At 41.5% G+C, this 26680-nt stretch overlaps 1 protein-coding gene across 2 annotated transcripts in view; it reads right to left on the bottom strand.

The window, feature by feature from the left end:
• Window positions 1-26680, bottom strand: part of TMEM87B (transmembrane protein 87B) — a 388295-nt gene that overhangs the window by 347842 nt on the left and 13773 nt on the right. The window contains exon 2 of one of the 2 annotated variants that reach the window (XM_085612119.1): window positions 5698-5758. The exons of the other annotated variant lie outside the window; for it this stretch is intronic. Coding sequence (XP_085468245.1) covers window positions 5698-5758 — 61 coding nt within the window. The remainder of the gene's footprint in view (window positions 1-5697; window positions 5759-26680) is intronic. 2 annotated transcript variants of the gene reach the window in all.

Genomic DNA, 26680 nt, shown 5'->3' with positions numbered 1-26680 from the left:
TACCCCCTGAGACCCGGCCGGTTGCACACACCCCCGGGAATTGGCAGAATACCCTGCTGCGTGATAGCCATCTCCTACTGCGGGTGAGGTGGGAACTTCTACTGTAGCTATGTGTGGGATCGGATCTGAGCCGGGGCTTCAGGGGATGTTTCCTCATGCATCAAGGGGATCTCAAGAATGTGCCATGTACAATAATCCTGCAATAAAATCATAAACGTGTGTATAAGAGGCCAGGCCTCAGAGATGCAGTTAGAGCACCTCGTGACGATACCTTGCTGTCTGATCTGATGTGTTCTGCTCCGACGGAATAAAACTTTGTTTCCTGCCTTCCAGTCTCCGGCGCCTGCCTCTTTCATTGGTAAATTATCGAGTGGTATGAGAGGCGATTACCGCCGGGCAATACTTGAAAGGTTATCGACTGAACTGCCGCTACCATTTAACAGTATGACGGAGTGTTGAGGTGTATGTGCGCGCACTTGTGTGTGTGTGTGTGTCTGTGCGCACTTTCCTGCCGGATGGAAGTGCGTGTTGTGCTGTTATGGCGAAAGATGCAGCTGAGTAAATGGACTTTATCCTCCAATGGCGAAAAGTGCTGTTCAAAGGTTGCTCAACGTCAGCTTTGTGTCTGTGGGCTCATGGCACCTATTCTGCTCTTCATACTGAAAACAAAAGAGGACGAGGTTTGTTTACGAACTGTGATTTCAGTTCTGTTCATTGGGAATGGAGGGAAGCAGAACTTAGAAAGCAATGAACTCACTGGTCATTTGTGTAGAACCAATTTTCAGTTTGATACACAGCTGAGGTGTATCAAACTGAAAACAAATGTAAAAAGGGACTAACATACAAGACGCGCTCTGTGGTGGGGGTGGGGGAAGGGCAAAGTGCAGGCGCCGAGTGTGAGAGGGAGAAAGGACAGACATGACGGCCAGCAGAGTGATGCGCTCTTTGGTGAGGGAGGGAATTGAAGCGCAAGCAAGGCGGAGAGAGGCACGCAAGGCTTAATGTGCCATGACAGAAAGCCGGATGGCGGGTGCACGCGCGCGTAACCGCAAGCTTGAGGCCAGCAAAAGCGTGTGGTAGGACTTTTAAAAGCCCACTTCCTAGATGTCTCGCAGAGCAGCGCATGCGCTGGCTCAGGGGAGTCCTAAAAAATGCTGTTTAGGAGGTTAGGGAACTATTCCTCTTTGCACTGTTTTACCCATGTCATGTTATTTCTCCTTCTGACTTCTTCCTTTTTAGGTCTCGGCTGACGGAGCGCGCATGCGCTCCTCGCCTAGAGACTTATAGTAATCAGCTTAGTTTGGGAGAAGGAGACTCGAGGCGCGCCCCTCATTTGCAATGGGTAGCGTCAGCGTTTATGTTAAACGCTGGCTTCCCATTGAAAAGGAGGGTTTTAGGTTGCCTCCCTTTGGCTTTTTTGGATGGCCCACTTGGACGGGCTCTCCTGCTTTCCTTCTGGCGTAAAAAGTTTCATATCTTTATAGGGCCATGTGTTTAAACACATGGCCCCATAAAGACAAGAGATCCTCTTTCACTTTCGGGACCGTGCCGTGCTTGTTATGTCAAATTCAGGATTGGGACACAGCTCCATCATACGCGTCTTTGCTTATATAATAGACATATTTTTAAATATGCCTCGCCGCGCTTGTTATGTCAAGTACAGGACTGGGACGCGGCTCCATCATACGAGTCTTTGCTTACATAATAGACATATTTTTAAATATGCCCGAGATCCGCAAATTCGTTTTTTTGTCTTTTGAGATGCAGAGATGCCTTTCCCAGGGTCAATGGCATGAAGACTTAAGAGGGTCCAGCAGTGATCGGTTAGTGTTTGCTTCTCTACGCCAAGTCGTTCATTCCCTTCCCCGAGATGTAAATACAGAGAGGTGACCGTGAACCGAGCATAATGATTTCCTGTTTTGCTGGGTTACCTTCTGTGCTCGTAGAGTACCAATTACCAGGCCCACAATCACGGAATTAGACTAAAGATATAACTGTGGGAATAGCGCCATCTACCGCTCTCCCTCTGCTGACGACCTGATGAAAAAAAATGTGACGCTTTGAATCTGTTTCAGGCCTGTGTGGCACCAAAACTCAGGCCCCGATTCACAAAAGCTTAGCGTCGGGTTAGCGTTCCTTTTTAATGCTATCGACCTTAAATCTGGTGAACCAGTTTCGATGCTCGGCCAGGACGCGCGACATCCTGTGATTCTAAAATCACTTAATCTCCTAAGAAAGAATTGCAACTGCCAAGTCCCTCACGCCGGAATGCCAGTGGACAACTTAATTTATGGCCTTCTCGACACGTGTGTGTGTGTGTGTGTGTGTGTCTGTGTGTGTGTCTGTGTGTGTGTCTGTGTGTGTGTGTCTGTGTGTGTGTGTCTGTGTGTGTGTCTGTGTGTGTGTCTGTGTGTGTGTGTGTGTCTGTGTGTGTGTGTCTGTGTGTGTGTGTGTGTGTGTTTCTGTGTGTGTGTGTGTGTGTGTGTGTGTGGGGGGGGGGGGGGTCAGCTGTTTGTGTCCAGTGATCGGTGAGAGCTTGCTGTATCTTTAAAAGGCACAGGGCACGGGCCTGCTCAGAACTCCAGTGTGCAAAGACACGACCTCTCAGGATAACTTCTACAGTACTGCAGACAGAGATGAGAATCCGCAACTGAACGCTCCTATCTTCATCAGCATATGGCCAAAGCAGCTCTCGGCTGTGAGCATAAGCGAGTCCACAGACTGCTGCAGGGATAGAATCAGCACGATGCAGTAATTATTTTTCCAAGCACTGCCTTGGCTGAGCGAGTTGGTAAGTGAAAGGAAACTCAGGATTAATATTCTCGCTTTTGTCTAGTAGCAGTTGCCATAAAGTAGTTCAGAGGATTAATGTAGGTGCTGCAAAGAACGTGTACTATGCATATAATGTGGATAGCTCAATGGGTTACTGCTTTTGTCACAGAAATCTTTTTATTGCTTGGTGTTCAGCCCCACCTGACGCTGAGCTGGGGTGAGGTGCTGTGCTTACAACATATGGGTTTAAAAGCACCTGCTGCAGAGTTACTTATGTGTCTATCACTTTTCTAGGCAACAATAAAAATGGCAAAGATAACTGATGATAAATGTGCCTGTTGGAAAGAAATCAGAGTTTTGTCCACTGGCAGTTTGACTCCTCATAAAGCAGCATAGAGGGTTAATATGCCTGCTGCAAAGAAAGTGTACCACCAGCTAATATGAATAATTTCATGGGTTACTGCTTTTATCATAAGGGACAAGATTAGATCCCTTCCATTTCAGCTGCTTTGCAACAGCTTTAAGATCTATTTAGAGTTTCTTGTTGCTCAAATGGGTGTCATTTCTGATATGTATCTATTTCCATTGCTCGATTTTGCTCATGCGGAAGTGTCACTTTAAGTGTCACACCTTTGGTCTTGAATGTCACTCATAATTACACTAAACCATGAAAATGTCACACATAAGCAATCTGAAACCTTGGCAGCTATGATTATCAGACCCACATGGGTCAGCGAAAAGAGTGCAATGAGCACAGGCGATGGGGTGCAGCTGCAACGGTCTCATGGTGTCCGGGGTAAAGCTCCCCGGGGTTGCCTGAAGCGCAGCGGCGTATGGCTGCATCTTTCAGTACAAGTCGCTGTGGCGGTCGCGCTTTTAACATCTTCCCTAAGAAGCAAGCTTCCCCAAATTTAAATGCTTTTTGCATGCATATTTGTAACAAAGTGAAATGCCACTCAGGTATGTTGGTATAGGTGTGCCCATTAAGTGTGGCAGTCCAAATGCTCCGAAATCCTGTGAAAATATGTGAAATTGTTACCAAGCTATGAGTTGGATAAAAAGGTAAAGTCTACGAGAGAAAATAAAATAAATTTACATTACAGGTCTCCCACATTTCGGCAACAACCACTGTTCCCTGATGCCAGAAGTCTCCCACCCTCGCTCTCCCACCCCTGCCTCCTTTGCATGTCGGTTACAGGATCGGGCTGCGATAGAAAATAGGCGGGGGCCACAATAAAAGTGGCTTTATTAGTGAATCAGACAACTAAACAAGCATTGAAAATGCAATAGGCCTCACCTTTGATTAAGTTAAAGCCATTTGCTTTGCTAATGGTATTGTATAGCAAAGCAAATGGCTTTAACTTAATGAAAGGCGGGACCTATTGCATTTTTAATGCTGGTTTCTTTGTCTGTGTGGGGACACCCCAACCCCCTGCTCATTTTTAAAATACCTTTAAATTGCCCCCAGTCTAGATCAATGCTTTTCTGTGAGACCCCTTGACTACCATGATTCCAACTCTTAACCATTTCCTACCCTGCCTTCTTCTACCTTTATCTCCTAACCTCTTTTTCTTCTTTAATATTAAACCTATGTTTCTTAACTGGAATTCTATATTGGGTTTTATTTCTTTTAAATAATTTTTTCTTTTAGTAAATCAATATTTTTGTATTGATTTCAAACAAACATTTCTATTCATTTGTTTTTCCACTATATGGGTTTTAGATTTGTAGACTTAGACATTGGCTTCTATTATATTTGCTATGAATGTACATACTAAAGTCCAGATAACCACATACAAAGTAAGAAGGACTTAATAAGTTGGAAATTACTCCAGCAAATTAAGCAGTGTAAGGGATACCTTACCAATAGTTAAGTAACAGGTTCTACTTCCTTGAGTCCACGGAAAGGATTCACAGGCCAGATAATGCAATAAGATGAAGAAAGAAAAACTAAAGCTGCACATTGAAAGAAATCTCCACCTCAGATTCACACCGAGAGTACTTACGGACTCCTTGAGATGAAGCCTTGGAGGTAACTCACTTAAGTTTAAACCAAGTCCCAAACTGGGGGGGAAAGGCAACTGTGCAAAAGATTAGGTAAACTCCACTTTCTGCCATTAGAAGATGTTTTTCTGAAAGAAGGCTGATTGCTTTAGCCAAAAACAAGAGTACATAGCTGGTTGACAACCTTTCATCAGCCAGGCTCACTGAACTTAATCTTCCAGTAGATATGTTGGTAAAAGTGCTTCAGTGCATGCAGGATACATTCTACATTAGGTGGCTTGTCAGTGGAGCACCAGGACAACTACATGTTTGGAAGCCTTGAAGTAGACATACAATGTAGTTAAAGCAGGAAAGGAGATTGGTTTAAGCACCACTATAGCAACAATTTCTTCCTGCCAGCCTGCAGGTGTTGATCTGATCAAATTTGCTTGCAGCATATGCGTTTATGTGTCACATCAAAATATTTGAGTAGATTAGGCTAGTGTTGGAGTTGATTACTTGGTGTCCTAGAGCAGAGCTGGGTTCATTGACAATTTCCAAGAGGTAGCCTGCGCAGTCCAGGCTCTGGCATGCATGTCCAGCATGGATGGCAGGGTCTAAGTCTCACCAATGAGAGAGAATAAATAACCTTTTAAGTCCAGGACTTCCTCTGAACTAGAATGGTGGTCATCTACAAATCTCATACATAAATGAATTAAACAAATTAAACAGTAGGTCCCATACAGGATAGAAGCTCCTTCCTTCCAATGGCAGTAATACACTTGACCAGAATCGAGCAGTGATTTTATATTTTGCCAATATAAATTATCACTTTTTTTTTTAATACGTTCCGGGATCAAAGAGAAAACAGTTTTCCAATGCCAAATGTTGCACAAAGACAAAAGCTTTCAATTACACATCATTCTTATTTTTAATACTCACCTTTAAGAATAATATCAGTAGAATTATACATTGTTTTTCGAAAAAATAAAAAGCCGGAGTCCTGAAATCAAAGAAGAAATTAGCCTGTGTTAAACAAAAAAAATTAATCAGAGCAAATCTTTTAGAAGATTCTTTAACCAGCTAAACAAACGCATTGTGCAGTACTTCTAAGTAACATGGTTTTACAACAATGAACAGAACTACGTTTTTAATGCTTGATATTTCCAAGGCACAGCAACAACCTCGTACTGAGCGACTTCTAAAAATATACAAACCCGGCACTTCGACGGTACAAGCCTAACTTTTGTTACTGTGACAGCCCCCCTTCACCTTTAGTAATCTCTCTGTATACGCTAACCTGAAGGGGCGGGCCGAGGGGAACAAACCGCCCAGTGCCTGACAGAAGTGATGGTCTGCTTTAAAATCGGCCCTTCTTCAGGTAAGATTTATCGGAGGGTTCACCTGCCTGTTTCTGCTCTATATAGCGATAGGTAGGTGTAATATCACTGCGTGGGGTCCAGGAGAAATTTATCGAATACTGTGTAAGATAGCGCACACCAAATTTCAAAAAGTGATAATAAATTTAGTTACAAATAAATAGATGAAGCGTGCAACTCAGACACGAGGTAGCCCACCTCGTAACTCAACATGAAAACTGCTGGTGTGCATACACCAGTATACTGAGTGCACTGCTGGATGTGTGTGAAACACAATTACAACATGTTAGCTAATGTAGAATCAAAACTCAACAAAGCAGTAAACAATCTGAATGATATGACAATTTGATAATCCATTGAATCATGAAAACTTGTTGTAACAAACTATATTTGTCAATCAATCACGCAAGAAACATAAAGGTGTACAAGACATTGATTGAGAAATAGCTCAAAAAGAAAACCACATTAATACAATCAAAATGTCTGCGCTGGGGCGGAGAACTTAGTCGTCAGTTCTTGCAAGGTAGCCCAATGCATTTCGGGATGTTTTACATCCCTTCTTCAGGGGCAGCTGTTGAAAAAAAGAATACATTTCAAACCTATATCTACAAGAGGTATCTTAATATAACATGAATGGATGGCGATACATCAATAATAAACTTGAAATTTATGGTAAAGAAGTACAAGAGCGTAAATTACACAAATTTCGCAGAGACACCATAGATTACAAGCTCAATGAGGTGTACACTTGGGCTGAGGTATACTCTCGAAGAAGACCCTTTCAGAAACCTAACACCTCGTCTCAAGAATCTGTTGTTTCAGATCGCGATCTTGAAGCCACCCGTACACCAGTATCACTTCCTGATGAAACACCAACAACGAGTGCGACACTCACGGATAAGGATACAAGCATACAACCTTCTTCTTCTTCTTCTTCTTCTTCTTTTTTATCCAGCGGCCCATCGTCCAGCCGACCACCAGATTCAAAAAAATCAGGAGGAGCAAAAGAAAAGGAAAAGGAATTGGAAGCTCGGAATCTGAGGAGCAAAGGCAAACACTTACCATAAACATTTCATCAGTTCCCTTATTTCCTTCCCAAGAAAAGGTTCTCAACAAAGTATTGTCTTTTGTTCCTGTTCATCACACCGATCCCCTAGACGTAGAGATATCTCTATTCAAATTCATGAGGAATCTAAGACTGAAGCACTTTTTTTCCAACGTGGTACCTTCTCAAGATTCTACTGACAACCTAACAGAAGACGTTGATCCTGAGCTACAACGATTTAAACCTAAATCTGTGTTCATGCCACCAGTGTCTCACAAAACATTGGATTCGTTCGAGACGCTCATTCGGAATGATCTTTCTCGAGTCAATCTTCGTCAACCCCGTCCAACCAACCTGAAGAAACATGAAATAGCTATTATTAATAACCTAGCAAAGGACACCAGGCTTACACTTCAACCAGCAGATAAAGGCGGAGCCTTGGTCATCATGGACCATACATTCTACGAATATAAAGTCTTCCAACATCTACAAGACACCGCCACCTATATCAAACTTGATCAAGATCCGACAACTTCATTTCAAAATACACTTGAGCACATTCTTGACCATGCTGAAGAAATGGGTTGGATCAACCAGAAAATTCGCAGTTTTCTAACAGTATCTTATCCCAGACGACCCAGACTGTACATGTTGCCGAAGATACACAAAAATCTACAAGATCCTCCATTTAGACCTATTGTGTCCGGTTGTGACTCCATCTTCATGCCGGCAAGCCAACTAGTTGATCACTTTCTACAAAAGTTTGTTCAAACATGGAGAAGTTTTATTAAAGACACCACTCATTTTCTAACCCTACTTGAGCAGATACACAGTAATTTCTCGGAATCATGGTTACTTTGCTCGATTGATGTGACAGCTTTATACACATCGATTCCTTTATCTGAAGGTTTAGAAGCTTGCGAATGGGCACTTCTCCAGTTACCAGAAACTACAATAAACAAAGTTTTCATCTTGGAGATCCTTACTTTTTGTCTCCAACACAGTTACTTACAATGGAAGAATGATTTCTACTTGCAGATAAGCGGTACGTCCATGGGTTTTTCCGGTGCTCCTGCATACGCGAATACATTCATGGCAAAGTTTGAGTACGATCACATCTTCACAAACAATACTTGGAATGACAATCTTGCATTTTATGTAAGATTCATTGACGATATTTTTCTAGTTTGGAAAAACTCTGAAGCATCCTTGGTTCAACACATTGGTGAACTTAACAAAAAGAATCCTCGCATTCAGTTTACGCATACCATCAGCAACGTACAATTGTCTTTCCTGGATGTACTGATCACAAAACAATCCAATACAGTAATCACAATTTATTCTAAACCTACTGACAGAAACAATCTTCTTCAGTATTCCAGTTTTCATCCTCCGTCACTCATTCGCAATTTACCCTACACTCAACTCATTCGAACTAAGAGAATTGTTTCCGAGAGTCAACATCTTGAACCATTGCTTCTAAAACAAGTCATCAAATTCAGAGATCGCGGGTATCCTGAACCAGTTCTCGAGTCCGCAATGTCCAGAACTCACACGAAGACACGCACAGAACTGCTTACTCCCTCAGTCAAGAATCTTCAAAACAAACATGTCTTTGTATCTACATTTTCTACCAGCTCACGACGTATTAGACAGATCATTAGAAACAGATGGGACATTCTCAAACACGAATCAGACTTCAATGGATTATTTTCCTCTGATCCCATCTTTGCATACACTCGCAGCAAAAACATCAAAGATTTATTGTCAGCTACACCCATGATTGAAGACGCCGAGCATAAAGGCATGCAGAAATGTCAGAACTGTGTCAATTGCCACAATGTCATTACTGGCAATGTCATTCACCATTCAACTCAGATATACTGGTACATGTGACACTACCAATGTTATCTACACCATTAAATGCCCTTGCGGACTAATGTATGTGGGGAAAACTTCCCGAAAAGTGAAAGTGAGGATCTCAGAACATAAAAGTTCTATCCGAACCAGAAGTCTCAAATCCCCTCTCACATCACATTGGTTAGAACACCACCACACCATCGCACAGCTAAGATTCACCATCCTTGAGATGATGCCCCGTAACACACAGATTAATACAGAGAGGCTTTTATCTCAGAGAGAAGTTTGGTGGACCAAGTTTTTACAGACTTTGTTACCATTTGGGCTCAATGATAAACTTGAAATGCAATGTTTTTTATAAAAACACGTCAGTAATTGTCATCTGATTTCCAGATTGTTTGTTCTCTCCAGCTTAAGCCACTTTTTCTCCCATCAAGCATATTATCCTACAGTCATGTCTCTTCTCATTACTACAAGCATTTTGCCTTCATTTTCTCTGTATTGATTGTACGTTTTTTTCAGCCTGAGCAAAACTATTGTTCTATTTTCTGGGATTTTTAATTTTATCATTTCTCGTTGTTTCTCTTTTCTATTCACCAGCACACTTCAGCTGTCTTCTGCTATTTGGGAATTATCACCCTGCAGGTTCTGCATGCCTGAGCTACTTTTCCATGTACATCAGCTTCCCAGATCAACTAGTCTGTGATTCACTTCACTGGATCCTTAGTCTTACACATTCCTCAGATCCCACACATTTTTACATTATTTGCACATTCCTTTTCCTTTTTTCCACACGTCTACGATTATTTACCCCCATTCCACATTTTCCTGTTTTAGTGGTTTTCACCATTTCAGCCAGTGCTCGGCTCGATCCCGCAGCACCAGCTTGTGCATTCATTTTCAGAGGCACCATCAGTCCTATTTCTATGATTTCCATTCACACTAATCACGTGACCACGTACGCGCATTTAACTTCCTGGTACAGCGCGTCTCGGACGCTTACCTTTTTGGATGTTCATAGGAGCCGCGACCGTTTTTCTTCTCGCCTGTCAAGCACGCCTGGTAAGCATTTTATACAGCGCCCTGCCCGTTGTTCTTACATGATTTTTATTGGTTTTTTACTGGTTCCCTTTTTGGTTGCAGAGCTTGTGGAGCTTTCAACTACACGATGGTTTCCTCCACTCGCACTTGAACACACTCCCATTTCCCTGAATACTTGTGCTACAGGATTCCTCCACCCTAGTGGTTCGCTTACAACGAAATCATTTTCAGTAAGTCCCGACTTTATCGCTAAGCCTTGGCTTCACTGTCAGTTTCATTTTTACTCTTTATTCACAGCTTCCTTTTTTCCCCTTTATTAGATACACAGCCTCAGCTCAGCCTCTTCAGCTACTCCTGTGAATTCCGTCTCTGTAACAGTCGTTTCATTCATCCAGCAAGAACCTTTCAGGTCTTCATTAGCACATTAGCGTCATCACTTACATGTCACTTCGTCTCTCTTTAATTCATGCTCTGGGTGTTTCACTTTAATGATTAGGTGCATGACCGTTACATCCACTTTCATTCCTTTTCACTTCCTTGGTGCGGTCCTTAAAGCACAAACAGCATGACACTTGGTTCATTTCTAGCATTGCTCAAGCTTGAAACAGATCAGCATTGTTTCCGCTTTGGCCACAGACTTGTTGCACCCTGTATTGTATCGCCATCCATTCATGTTATATTAAGATACCTCTTGTAGATATAGGTTTGAAATGTATTCTTTTTTTCAACAGCTGCCCCTGAAGAAGGGATGTAAAACATCCCGAAATGCATTGGGCTACCTTGCAAGAACTGACGACTAAGTTCTCTGCCCCAGCGCAGACATTTTGATTGTATTAATGTGGTTTTCTTTTTGAGCTATTTCTCAATCAATGTCTTGTACACCTTTATGTTTCTTGCGTGATTGATTGACAAATATAGTTTGTTACAACAAGTTTTCATGATTCAATGAATTATCAAATTGTCATATCATTCAGATTGTTTACTGCTTGGTTGAGTTTTGATTCTGCATTAGCTAACATGTTGTAATTGTGTTTCACACACATCCAGCAGTGCACTCAGTATACTGGTGTATGCACACCAGGAGAAATTTACCAGGTGGAACTGGAACCTTCGGCACACAAGTTAAAGCTCTCTGGCCTCACACCGCAAAAAACGAAATATGACACATTCACTTAACATTCCATACTCTATTGACACCTCGCAATCACAAACATAGTCAGATTTCTGTCTACAATGGAAACCTCAGAACCATTTGTAGTCATTCCCGGAGTACTGCATGCACTACTATGGGTTAATAATGGAGACAATGTCCTATTACAGGAGGAAAAACAAAAATAATATTCTGGAGTAAAAGCACAGCAAAGACTCGGAAAATGGAATGCCAAGGCCCGATGTTTTCAGTTCATAATTTGCTGCCCCAAATAGCGAAAACGCTATTTGAAAGTGCTTCTTGCATTGCATTTAAGGAATCGCAAATTGTGATTCCTTAAATGCAACTGCAATTTGGGAAATTGCAAAAAAATTGCGATTACCGAAATTGCGCATGCCAACTTGTTTCATGCATCGCAAAAGCCCATTTTGCGATCGCAAATGGCCGATTTTTGAGAATTGCACCGTTTGCGCTCGCAAAAAGCTTTGATGCATGGGCCCATAATTGTCTATGGCAGGATAACGCTAACTTTCTAAAAGTGACAATTTCAAAATTGTAATCAAAGATCTTCGCCATGAAAATTGATTTTTCATTAGAATTCCATAGACATCCATCGAACTGTTTACTTGTTCGCATTTGGAAGTTATAGCTTATTCAATGTAAGAAGGCAACTCCAAAGTTAACCTATGGGAGAAGCAGGACTTGCAGCTGTGGAAGTTTTTTTTCACTAACAGGACATGTGAAACTTAAAAATTGCATGTCCTACTTTTTAAATACAATGCCCTGTGGGCTATTTAGGGCCTACCCTATGTGTGACATATATGTATTAAAAAGTCAGGTATGAGCCTGCCAAAAGGTTTATTGCCAAGTCGAAATGGCAGTCTAAAAACTGTACACACAGGCTGTAATGGCAGGCCTGAGAAAGGCTTGCAAGGCAACTTAAGTGAGTGGCACAACAAGTACTGCTGGCTCACTCGTAGTATTTAATTTACAGGCCCTGGGTACATACAGTAGCTCTTTACTTGGGACTTATAAGTAAATTCATTATGCCAATTGGGGACAAGCCAATGTTACAGTATTTTAAGGAGTGAACACATGCACTTTTGCACTGGCTAAATTTACAGAGTCCTATGGCCAGCATAAACGAGATTACCAAAAAAATGGAGGCGAAAAGCAAAAGATTTAGCAGAACACTACCCTAGGGCAGACAAGTCTAACAATGTGTTTTTCAGTTATCTCCCTTATTTGCTATTTCCGGATGCAGTAAACGTGTTGTATTTCTTTGAAAAGGTTATCTGCCTCCTATCTTTCTGTTTGACTAATTCTACTAATCTTTGCTAATCCGATCATCAATCTTGCATGCCTGTGAGGAACAATGTTCTGTCAACTAGCTTGTTTATTTTGGCAAGTGCTCTTTAGTAATAGCTTAACTTAACCCCTTCGCTGCGGCGCGAATTCCGCCGCAGCGCTGGGGGGGTTGACGGCGCCGCTGTGCTCATGACGGAACCACGCCGTCATGAGTCACGGGTGAGCTGTGCTCATGACGGCGTGGTTCCGTCATGACTCCACCCACTGCGCTAATCGCCCGCACAGGTGGGGAATTAGCGCCGCGTGGGAGGAGCGGCCGCCAACGGCCGCAGCATGACGGAACCACTCCGTCATGAGCACAGCGCACCCGTGGCTCATGACGGAGTGGTTCCGTCATGAGCGGGGAAGGGGTTAAACAATACTCTTGCTGTGCAGATATTGCAAAATAGAATTTAGAAAGCACAAAGGCACTTTTTTGGGGAATTCATGACATGTGGTGTACAAAAATATTTTAATAGGATCAAAATAAATCAAATACTAGGCAATGCCGATTTCCACACATTATCGCTTGTGCGCTGAATAGTTTTAATCGGTAAAACTGTATGTCTCTGCAAACATAATGGTAATTTCAATTGAAAATGTGTTTGCTATAATGGTAGTATGCTACCACACCATGGAAACTCTACTCCACTGCGTGACTTTATCCACTAGGCCACTAACGTTTAGCCATACTGGACAGCCATGCTGGTGTACAACATGGCTAAAACATATTGGCAAAGCCAATAGCTCTCGCATAGAAGAAAGCTATTGGCTTTGCCAATGCTTGCTAAAGGTGGCCATTGTTTTTAGCTGAACGTCTTTGTGAAGAGATTTTCCTGATCAGAGTATTACAGTTTCCTGACTGGTCACTGGAATGGCTTACAATTGGATAGTCTGACCCGTCAATATGTGTGACATGACAATGGTGTAGCCTTTTTTTCATATTTCCCATGGAATTCTATTACCCAGGCAACTAGTAGTTAATACTGTCCAAGTTAAAAAGTAACTTCCGGAAACCATGCCACTTACAGTGAACACAAAAGAACCACCATCTTCAAGACCCACAAAAAAACACAATGCTCATGCGACACCCTGAGAGTGTCTAGGAAAATACACCTTTTTAAAAATAAGCATAAAAAGTGTTTACAGAACAAAAGTTCCTTTGTCCCTCAAGGGTGGGCTCAATAGGTATTTATGTGGCTACAAGGACTAGTGCATGCCTTGTGCTCTTCTGTTGTTGCCGGAGAAGTTATTTGGCCTTTAGACATCTTGCCAGTAAAGGCTGGAATGACCTAGCCATCGAATTGAGGATGGAACTGTCTGAAACTAGGTTCAGACAAAGGTTGAAAACCCATCTTTTCCCCAAGACATAATTCAGTATAGTTTCCCCTGGCCCAAGTGCTCCTCCTCCGTGAGCTAAGCTGAAGAGATGTTTAGTGGGATTGTCAGCGCGGGGACGCACTGTTCCTTGTGCAACCATGCGCTTAACAAATGTCATTAATAATAATAATAATTCATCCGGGATCTCTGTAATCCGTGTATACCAGGTGCTGCTCTTCTGTTGCTCTTGGGTGGACCCAATAGGCATTTATCCTGCAGCCTGTACCAAGTGCAGGTTACATGCTGCTTCTCTGTTGTTCCTGGAGAGTGTATTTGGCATTTATCCTGCCTGCCTTAAACCAGTGCACGCTACATGCGACTTATTTAGCTCCTGGGTGAAAACTAGCAAGTAAAGTCTGTAACTGGCCTACCCTACCAACTTTTGATGAAAAAGAAGTGAATGATCATTTACAAGCAGAGCATTAAAGTACTGCCTTAACTGCCCTTCTATCTTGACGCCTGTACTTTCACCTTGTACTCCCTCACGGTGTCTTCACTTAACCTTACACACTCCTCCACAGACGCTATTAGATGTCACCTCAGTTGGCTATAGAGTAAAATAATTCAGAGTCAAAATGAAGATTTACTTTGGTCTCTCTGCCTCTCTTGAGTAGACTTCATGGTATGAAGCTGGCATAGCACAGTGCCTAGGGGCAAGGATTCTGTTGCCATGTGTAGTTTGAATCAATGTAGAGTTTCCCCGATTGCTTGGCACTGCTGCCAGGTACGCGGAGTCTGTCCATTCTGGGCTAAGTACTATACCTCCTGGTGGCTTGGTAATCCTACCAGGGGCTGGGAGTAGGTCTCTCCTACGATTACACTATGTAGTATTACAATGACCATCACCATATATAGTACCCAGTACCTATATCCAATGGAGAGTTGATTATTTTGATATCCCAAAAACATCATTATGCAAATTCAGCATATTCAAATCGCCATTAAGACTCTTTTTAACCTTAAAAGCTGACCATATATCTGAAGAAAGTAAGCAACTGTACTGGCTCTGTTGCCAAAATAATTCAAAGTTGCTTATCAGACTCAAAATCGATTATGGCACTCGCCTGTCATTCCTCTCGCAGAAACTTTGAAAGCATACGGCAGCCAGTTTCATCGTTAACAAAATCGAATAGGTTATTCCAAAATGCAAACTCGAAAAAGGGAGGGGTAAGGTGGTAATGACTTCTGTGTCTTACTCCCCAAACTCTGGAACTCTTTAGCGTTCTCCTTGAAGGCATAAGCAAATCTTTTGTAATTTCGAAAACTACTTATGATGATGTACTATTCAATAGATGCTCAAAGTCAAGAGTAAAGTGTAGGAATTTCACTAATACAACGTGTGATTATTTTATGACTGATGGTGCAGATTACTAGCAAACAATAATTATAATAATTATATGGTTTGGTATACATAACAGACTGCATGACACAGCATGGTAAACTGCGCTGTGTCAAGCAATTGTGTGATAACCAGCATGACAAATTGTGACTCAGTTTGCATGACATATGTCCTATGTAACAGCATTCCACCTCTCGTTCAGGAGAAGAAACCGCATATAAATGACAATATTATAGAATTTGAAAGTGCCAAATTGTGGGACTACACCAAAACTAGGATTGGGCTTAAATCAGTAAGGACAAGCCACCAATCAGATAAGAAACAACAGGAATGCCAATACTGATATTTATCTTAATTTGTACTACTAATTGCAAGGTAGCATATTGAATGAAAACAACATGAACCTATTGACCACTTTTTCCGTCAATTTAATCAATCAATTTGTGATTCTTTTTTTATATATACACCATAAATTTTTGATTTGTTTTTTTTTCAAGACTCCAAACATATATACAAAAAAATGTATGACTGAAAACATGTAAAAATTACATTCTCATCCGTACCATAATACAATCATTCTTATCATTCCTTTCATACCTACACTCGTTCACTAATCACACCAAACTGTACAGTCTCAGACACACATACTCTCATCAATCAAAAACAACATTTAGACCATTCTAAAAAATTATTTTTTCATAAAGACCATTGAATGTATACTAAACAAAGTCGTCACTGTGTAAAATATTATCAAAACAATTTCAAATTCTTATGGCCAAAGACATGGTCTACGCGTTTCGAACCCCTTCCAGTATCGGGGCTCTCATCAGGACCTGTAGACTGAAAAACAAACAAAAACTATTTTTTAGTATACCTAGATACCTCTACTCTCGCTTTGCCACATACAGTCAGTAGTCTCCATTTATTTACCTCAGTCGCATGGAAGGTAGATCAGCCGATGTAGAACCCAGTAGTTATCCGAGTCTGTAAAGACACAACCAAAAAGCAAGGGGAGAAAATCAGCCTCATCAAATGCTAAATCCTACTAAGGTCTCTCATTCTCTCAGATGTCCTTCATTGCTTACTTTATGGATGTCTTCTGAGGGATGGAACGTGTCTTTTATATATTTCAGTCGCTATTCTGAAAACGATTCCGTTTCTGAGATGGAAAATGCAATCTTGCTTCCAACTTGTGTCGCAAGTATGAAAAGAGAATGCAAAAAGGAAAGTGTGGACTCGTTTCTATCTTATAATCAGTTAAACAGTATTGTATGAGCCAACTGGAAGGGACAGGTACCTTAATGCTGTGGATCTCTCTCCTCTTACTTTAGGCTGCTATCAAACTCGCATATGCTGTTTCAACACTTCGTTGTAAACTGAAAAAAATGCAGATACGGGCCTCGTTTTAATTCAAATGCTCTCCGGTCGAAAGTGGGACTGAACATATTTTGGAATGCAGGTTTTAACATACCTCAATTTTCTCGACATTTCATGTTCTTCCCGAAAGTCTCAATCGTCGCGGTGAATGCGTCACATTACGTACGTTTTTAAACGGTGCGTAATTGCCTTATATTTGGCCTCATGGGAATTGTAGTTCTTTGTGTCCCATAACGACGAGTGCAACAAAAGCCGCAAAGTTGGAGTTTTTTAAAAATCGTATCTAAACCTGAATTCTCACGTTCTTGTGGAGGGTTTAATCATGAGCAGTTAAGTGTAAATTCACCTCATGTGTCATTTATTGAAAAGATCCAAAAAACGTTATTGTTCCGTTTAGATTGTGGACAATGTCGTTTTCCATATCAAAGGTGGCAGTCTAATAGCAGAAGGCGAGTGCAGATTCTATTCACATGGGATGTAGAATTCATCTCATATTGTACAGTTCTGAGAACTCATTCAATCCATTAGTGGCTGTGTTAAATTTAGCTATTAACATAGCCTCTCTCCTTGATAGCTTGGTCTCAAGATCTCCTCCTCTTGGATCCTGTTCAACTTTTGATATTACAGTCCACTTTAGAACTTTTATTAGATGATTGTGAATTTGCCAATGATTAACCAATGGTGCAGTTTGGACATTTTTATTAATACACGATTTATGTTGTGAGATCCTTATTCTTACTTCTTGGCTCGTTTTACCAATGTACAATGGGTCACAGGGGCAGCGAATCCCATAAATAACATTTTTACTTTTGCAGTTAGAAAAGGATTCATGTTTCCAAAAGATGGAATTATGGGCGAACAATGATCCTTCTTCGGTGGACTCGCAGCAAATGCAAGTTCCGCATTCATGGTGACCTTGTATCGGTGGAAGACCTACATAGTCTCGTACGGTATTTTGTTTGATTGCTGGCATCGCTGCTCTTACAACTTGGTTTGCAATGCTGCGGTCTTTCTTAAAAGCAAAAAGTGGATTCGGTTTTAATGAATAGTCCAGGTTTTTTATCAAGTGCCAATTTTGAAGGATTACTTTCTTCAAGGAGTTTGAATTCGGGCAGAATGTCGAGATACAAACTATCCTTTCCAGGGGAGATTTTTCTTTCTTTTCAAGTAGAGCGTCTCGTGGAGTCCACCATGCTCTTTTCATGCCTCTTTTCTTCAAGTTATCAAGCAGTTTTGTTGCATGTAACAGATATTCGTCTTTGTAGAAGCAGTTACGTCTCACTCTTAGAAACTGCCCATAGGGCAAGTTCTCCTTTAGATTTCTAGGATGATTACTTGTGAAATGTAACGCTTTATGGCGATCCGTTGGTTTTTTGAAGAGAGTGGTGACCAGTCGATTGTCAGCTGGATATATCTCTACATCCAAGAAAGATATCTTTATCTTGGAGTGGTTCAGACTGAATTTTATGTCTTCTGTCCGGTTGTTTAGCCAGTGATGGAAATTATTTAGATTTTCTAATGTGCTGGTCCAAATCATATATATGTCATCTATATAACGAGTCCATTTTCCAACATATTGGTAGAATGGATTCTCGTTATAGATGAATTTCTCCTCGTATTTTGCCATGAAGCAGTAGTCTTCATGGCAAAATAATTTCCATCCCTCAGAAGACATCCATAAAGTAAGCAATGAAGGACATCTGAGTGAATGAGAGACCTTAGTAGGAATTAGCATTTGATGAGGCTGATTTTCTCCCCTTGCTTTTTGGTTGTGTCTTTACAGACTCGGATAACTACTGGGTTCTAGATCGGCTGATCTACCTTCCATGCGACTGAGGTAAATAAATGGAGACTACTGACTGTATGTGGCAAAGAGAGAGTAGTGGTATCTAGGTATACTAAAAATAGTTTTTGTTTGTTTTTCAGTCTACAGGTCCTGATGAGAGCCCCGATACTGGAAGGGGTTCGAAACGCGTAGACCTTGTCTTTGGCCATAAGAATTTGAAATTGTTTTGATAATATTATACACAGTGACAACTTTTTTTAGTATACATTCTATGGTCTTTATGAAAAAAGAATTTTTTAGAATGGTCTAAATGTTGTTTTTGATTGATGAGAGTATGTGTGTCTGAGACTATACAGTTTGGTGTGATTAGTGAACGAGTGTAGGTATGAAAGGAATGATAAGAATGATTGTATTATGATACGGATGAGAATGTAATTTTTACATGTTTTCAGTCATACATTTTTTTGTATATATGTTTGGAGTCTTGAAAAAAAAACAAAAATCAAAAATGTATGGTGTATATATAAAAAATGAATCACGAATTGATTGATTAAATTGTGGGAAGCATCCCATATAACTCAACACATGCAACTTTAAACTCTACATATGAGGAATTGCACATTAAATTCACACAAAACTTATACCGGAAAATGCATTTTACATTGACAATTAATCCTTTAATAAAACTATGGGCTCCATGTACGAAAGTTAGGAATAGCAATTTCATAATTGCAATTTTTGGTGATTTGCAATTAGGAAATCGCTATTCCAAATGCAGGAAACTCTTCAGAGTTTCATTAGCGATTTGTAGTGGGTCGCAAATAGACCTACCTCATTAACACTCATGGGGTAGGTCGCAATTTGTGACTCATTACGATTCGCTGCAATCACAGGGATGGTGGCCTGCTGGGCTCAGCAGACCACCATGTCTTTGATTACTTTTAAGTAAAGCAATTATTATTAAATGCAGCCCGTTTTCCTTAAAGGTAATGGTTTAAAAACAAAGAATTAACTTTCATTTTTATTTTTTAAGAGTTGCCAGTGGTCCGTGGGACCAATGCCTGCTTAAAAAAAATATTATTAAACCAATCCTAAAGGGGAAAGAATCCAAGGGGACCACTTTCCATTTGCGAATGGGCTACCACCAACTTTATGTTGCTGGTAAAGTACATACCAATTTGAATCGGTATTTGGAAGGGATGCCCCAAACACGTCCCTTCCAAATACTGATTTGCAAACCCAAATTACGATTTGCAATTTGGGCTTTGTACATCAGAAAAGGCATTTTTGCTTTCTCATAACGGTCTGATACTGTGAATTGGGCCATTTGGGAACACAATTTTTTTTGTACATCTAACCTCTAATTACTAAAACTGGACTACCAAAAAGTAGCGAGGTACCAGTCTGTAAAATGTTGGCGCCCACCAGGGGTATAAGCACTAAATAATTAACCATAATACCCGTTTTACAATTCATAAGAAAATTACATGGATTCAAGTAGAAGTATACGGTTCTGTGGGCAGAATGGTAGGAAGATAGAATGATGCCCAGAATATGTGACGGAGAAACAGAAAAATATTCAAACTTTTTGACAAAATCGCAATGACAGAACACAAACAGTGGTTTATGATGTTGACAATGGAGGAAGGGGTCATTCTTGCAACCAGGTCAAAATTCACAAACGAGAGATTTTAAAGAGATACGTAAGCACACAACCAGAGTCCAAGCATCATGACTGAAGTTTAAACATTAATAGGAAAAGACAGAACTTGGGTTTGTACAATGCATGCACAAAGAGGGACAGACATATAGATAGCATGCACAAAGAAGATGAGAAAACATGACCACCGATCAGGGAAAAAAATCAGAATTGGTCTGCTTGTATTCTATTTCAGAGAAGGCCAGTGCTTAGTTTGGAAAAAAATAAGTGTTGGGGCCCTCATTGGGAGGCCACCACAGTTTGTACCACACATTGCCACATGTAGTAGTTATTGTCCGACATAACTACTAACCATCACACTGAAGTGTGACAATTCAGATTGTTGGAGGCCGCCAAAGCTTTAAGAACGGCTTGGGTGGCAGGTATTAGTTGTTTGAATTGCTAATGATAGTCATGATCATTAGCAAAGAAGCAGGAGCCATTCCACAAGGAAGCATGCATTGGCATAGCCAATAGGTCTTGCCTTTGGAACCTTATAAGTGTTCAGCCATGCAGCACATTCGAAGTTCATGTAGAGCCGGTGTCAGCGTGGGATGATCTATGGTCCACTACCACAGACAATCACTAGAGGTTCCCGGAAAGGAATATACAGCGCTGGTGCACTACCACAGGCAGTCCCTAGAGGTTCCTGGATAGGAATACACAGTGCTGGGTGCGCTATGTTGCTCTACCACTGGCCGTTACCATAGACATACAGGTATTATTACCCTGGGCTTGCCACGCCTACTTCAGCACCTGTTCCCTCCCTATTGCAGCCTTTCTTCTGCCGAAGAATGGCTGCAGTAGGGAGGGAACAGGTGCTGAAAGAGTCCAAGAGAGCAGTCGGCGGCTTGCGCTCCATTATCTCCTGGCCAGCCTGGTCCACACGCAGGGAGAAAAGGAGGGAGGTGGGCAGGAGGGTGTAGGAGCAGAGAATTTCCAACACAAATAGCATGGGGAAACAGGGACACATATACCATGCACCATGAAGTACAACGTGAAGCAGACTTCCTGTGTCATGCAGTGTACCACAACAGTGGCAGGAGACCCTGCATGTAATTTTGATTAAGGCTCAGAAGATGGCTTGTCCCGGTTATCCTCCGAAGTTTGCTCCAAGTGCACCCTTGGTGTGGTTCCCCATGCTTTGGTTGATGACAGACAAGCAAGGAGTAGTGATGTCTAGCAATCTAGCTTGGGATAGTAACGCATCAAGCAGCAGGCATGACTGCACGAATAGTGCAGCAGTACATGCCAACTCTGCACATATTGGATGTAGACGGCCGATTTTGAAATCTTACACAAGTTGGTATTTTGAAGGTTATTGTACTTCCCTCCAAAAACATCTTGCAACTATGAATGCCAATGGGTAAATTATCCATAGAGTGCTCATACGTGTTTTCATGTTACTTTAGTGAGATAGTAACAGACAAATGGAGGCGCATGAGCAGTGGTGGGAATGGGCTTTAATGTACCCAGCAAAGTTCGGTCATCTGATGCACCAGAGTCTGGAAAGGCTGCTTTTGCATCTCCACCGCCATAAAACGCTCTAGCTGTGGGTCCGCAGTGGCACTGCCCAGGCTGGAATACATCCTTCGTACCTTGCACACTGGTTGTGCCTTAGCCGACCTTTTCTGTCCTACCAGAATGGGGGCCAGTCCCTCACTTTACCTACATCACCACTGGATCATAGACTGAACGAGGTTCTTCCGTGCATAGCTAGGACACATTCCATATCCCGGTGCACAGCAGCATGAACAAATTAGAAGAACAAAACAGCATTCGGTCCTCCGAAGACGGGAAACCTAAGCCATGCGGCCATCTTGACACGAAACATGTAGCATTTATTATATAAAGGACCAGCTGCTTTGTAAATTGAACACAAACTACCTTTTTGTCCAAAATCAAAAAACACTGAGGGTTAAAAAGGTAATACTACAGGCATTTACATAAACCAAATAAAAGGTTACATCTGAAATATAAAACGTGTGTTTACAAAGATACTCTTCACAGTAAGTATAGCCTATGTTGCAGATAAACAAGACCCGAGAATAGGAAGCGGCCATTTTATAACGCAGAGATTTCCTTTAACAGACAACCGGCTTCTGCGGAAAAACACTCTGAAATGTCATTTGTTTCCAGTTTCTACTGTTAAAGCAACTTTCATAACACAAACCGGCTTGTTCTAATTGGGTGAACACTTGCACTTCAAAACCACGCCGCCGTGACACCCGCCCATTCCCATGAGTATTGAATGATTTTTAAAAAATATATATTTTTATTGTTTTAATACAAACAGCTCATTGAAATTCAATATGCAAATAATAATGCAACCAGGTTAACATGCAATAAGGTATAGCATGAACTAGGACAAGTCCTAATAGCAGGTAAATGTTCATATCGCTACAATTCGCAGTCCTGGGAACCGCTATCTATATGTCCCTGCCGCCCATCATTCCGATTTAATTACAATAATCTCTCTTGTCAAAAGGAAGATATACGTGCCCTCTCGTCAGGAACATGGATTGCTGAAATGCAACCTCCCACCCTTCTCCTGTATCCCACCCCCCCCACCCTATTGGCCTCACAACTATATACATTTATTCATGAATACATGAATCAGCTGCATTGGTAGCAACCAAAAATAAGCATCAAGCAATGACACAGCTCTCATCTGCTAGAGGTAACCCCCAAACAAGATACCATAATGCCCACCTGTCCAGGATAGGGAACATCCTCAAGGTGACCCATCTAATACTGGCGAGTCCGAATCCAAATCAGAGTTCGTGTCTAGTATTTTTAATAATACCACCAATGTCTCCCAGGACCTCGCCACCTCCATTGCCTTTTCACTGTTGGCGTGGGTCGCCAGCTGCAGTCTCGTAGTCCCCTCACATTCCACCCACTTAAGAAATTCAGCTCGCCATCTCCGATAGCTAGGACCCTTCTTGGCCTTCCAGTGGGTTGTGATTTCCCTCTTTACCAGCAATAGCCCTAGATCTATGAATTTACTCATTACCTTGTTCTTAGAAGTATCAGGAAACCAGTGTAGCAAGCAGAGGCCTATGGTGGGTTCAATGTCTCTAGCTGTAACTACCTGCAATAATGTTACCACCTCTTCCCAATATGTTCCCAGCTGAGGGCACCCCCACATCATGTGTAAGAAATCTGCTCCCACTGTACTGCAGCGCGGGCACATTGCCGAATTCACTAAACTGCTGATTAATTTTAGCTGGTGTAAAATAAGCCCTGTGGAGTATGTAAAAATGTACCAGTTGGAAGCACGCATTCTTCGTACATTTCCATGCTCGTTCCAGTATACCCAACCATGCTTTCTCAGGGATTTCCACTCCCAAGTCTGCCTCCCATTTTTGTCGAAGTGGGCACAGAGGGGTGAGTCTCTTGTGTGTCATTCGACGGTACAGACACATAACCGCTTTAATGGTGCCCGCTGCCATAACTACATATTGACAAGCCATGGAGGTTGGAAGTTCTCTCAGTCCCTCCTTCCAATGTGCTTGAACGGCCGTCATGAGCGCCATATGCATCAAGTAGTCCCCTCTGGCCAGCTCAAACCTGTCTTGCAATGCCTCATAAGGTAGGGCAGCGCCACCCTCGTGTAGGTCTCCCATGGTGCCATGTGTATTTAATGATGAACGGAGCGAATGAAAAGCGGGAGGGGGTAATAAAATAAGTAACAGGGCAACAAGCAATGGAGCAAAAGGTGTGGATGGATGGCAGCAACAACAGGAGAAGGAGGGAAAATGCAATAAAATATGGATGCCTACGCAGAACACCTACCCACAGTGTAACACAAACAGGAAAGAAATTTTAAAAAAATAGTCCCCCAAACAAACAACCAACCAAAGCATAAAGATACAGTTCCCAGCTCCATGGGAGGAAACAAAAGGAAAAAAAGGAGGGACAAAGAGGAAGAATTGACAACTAGCAAGCAAGGATTTTTAAAGAACACTGAAATAAACAAATGAAAAGTAAAGGCCGGCCTTTAAGCCCACAAAGAGGTATATACTAAAGTATATACAACAGGTCTCGAAAGCTCGACCTACAAATAACACTAGAGACAGTGTAGTAAAGACTAAGAGAAGAGAGAAGAGAGCTTGAGGATAAAGAGAACATCTGTCAAATGAGTTTTCTGCTTCACAAGGAAAGTGGTGGATAGTCGATTCAAAAGCCGGATCTGCTGGTAAGTTGACACACAAAAGCCATTTTGAGTACACCCCAAAGACTATGTTTAGTTCATTATGTCCTCAGTTATTATGAATTTCTGTGCCTGGGAATCTCGTTTTGGAAACAGCCCCTTCAATCTACTTCAAAACCCTGCATGTCCTATGTGGGCCATGAGCTAGGCCCTTGTGTATTTTACTGGATGGTGGTCAGGTTTTGCCACCTTCCCAAAACGTCAATGTAAATTGCTTTGCCAGGATAATTAATGGCATAAGAATTATGGACTGAGATGCTGACCTGAGTAACTAACAGTGGTTGAGATTAATTCAAGCACTTCTCCCATCCCTTTATTTTCCAGAGTTTGACATTTGCTAGAGCACAAGAGGTCCTTTGGGGGTAAACAGCCAAAGGTTGCATCCATTGAGGGCTCCACAATAATGGCCTGGCTTCACTAGAGACTCGGGGAACAACTTTTGCAGGAAAACAGCTGAGACAGAGACAAAGTAGTTAGGCTATCCAGTGAGGTCTCACTTAGAGCAGACAGGTGCTTCTACTTTTCCGCGGTCATCTATAGCTTCCAATACGGAATGTTTGCCCTACAATTCAGGCAATATCCCCTAAAAGAAATGTTTATGGCTGAATGTGTTTCTTGAAAGTGGTCTTCTTGTGAACTGCAGACAGGACTTTAAAATACATTGCCATGTTTGACAAATGACATTTCTGAAAACTTGGAATACAAAATGATAGCAATCTCGCCTTTATGAAATGATTTTTTATTTTTAAAAAGTTCAAATAAGGAGTCAGTTTTAGCACAAAGGTAAGTGTGTGTGTGTATAGCTTTCACTTGAGTAGATTAACACCTCAACTACAACTTTGCTTTTTAACAGCCCTTACTCAGCTATCTTCGGTGGAAGACAAAACCTTTGTGGATCACTTCTTTACGCTGCTTTGGCAGACTAGACCATGCAGTAGAGAACCATTTTTCGCAAGTGAAAGAAACCAGTATTGTAAAAACCCTTGAAGTAAGAGGAGAGATCAGATTTTGTCAAATTGCAATATATGATGAATTTGAGAGAGATTGCCCAGGCTAGTTTAAGTGCCTCTCTATAGGATGAATACGGGGAAAAAATTTCCAAGACAGCGGCATGGGTTTGCCAATAGCAGGTGGTTTTTGAGAGGCCGGCCGGAAAAAACAAAATGGATTGAATGAGCGAGCAAAGAGTGATTAACGGATGGGTCCATCTCTTTCAAGGAGGGTTGGGGGAAGAGGTGCTACCCTGGAGCCAAATTTGGACAAGCATTTGCAATATAATAGGTCTCACTTTTGCGTGAGTTTGGGCTATTGGCATTGTAAATGAAAATGCTTTTAATTTATGCATTTACAAACCCTGTAAGCGATGTGTAACACTGCTAGCAGGTTTTGTAAACGCATAAATTAAAAGCATTTTCATTTACAATGCCACTATCTCAAACTCTTGCAAATGCGAGACCTTAAGCAGGTGTGTCAACCGCAATTTAGCTTAGGTTATTGAAAGCTAAAAACGTGGGTGCTGCGATTGCTTCAAAAGTGAAGAAATAGATTTTTTTTTTTCAATTTCCTTACTTTTAAAGCAATTGCAGCACCCGCGCTTTAGATGCTGAAAGCTAAAGCGCGGGTGCCGCCCTTGCTACAAAAGTAAACAAATTGCAACAACTGGCGGCCAAGCACTATTTTCATATTTATTTACTTTTGTTACAATGGCAGTATTCGCACTTTAGCTTTGAACATCTTAAGCTAACGCTCAGGTGCTGTGATTGCTTTAAAAGTAAACAAAGAGGAAAGAATTTACACTTTTTTCTATTTGTTTACTTTTAAGATGTGTAAAGCTAAATTGCAGGTGCCCCCATTTTAAAATAAATAAATAGATAAACAGAAAAAGAAAGGCATACAGTGGCGCTCGGCAAGCATATAATGCTGGATAAATTATTATTTTTTGAAAGTGTTGAGGGAGAGCATGTCCTGCCTGTGTTGCAGGAAGGACGAACCTATTTAAGAAAATAGTGCTCAGAGGCTGTAATTAATGCGTATCTAGTAACAACACATGTAACAGGGGGTGTCCTCATGGAGGTTACAAGATGAGGCAAGGCAGTATTAAGGAGGGACTACTAAGCCTATTGACCAATGAAAAGCCACAGTTTACAAAGTACAGTGACATGAGCCAATTAAAAAGATGGGCAGAAAGTGGGCGGAGCTTCAAGTCCATACCTGAATACAGCATCTCTCGAAGAGACAGCACAAGCGCTGCCTAGGCGAGACCTAAAAATGGAGAGCTTAACAGTGCAATTTTTCAAAGCACTACC

This window comes from Triturus cristatus, chromosome 6, assembly GCF_964204655.1.
Source record: "Triturus cristatus chromosome 6, aTriCri1.1, whole genome shotgun sequence".
Lineage (NCBI taxonomy): Eukaryota > Metazoa > Chordata > Amphibia > Caudata > Salamandridae > Triturus > Triturus cristatus.
This window is presented reverse-complemented; position numbering and strand designations above follow the sequence as displayed.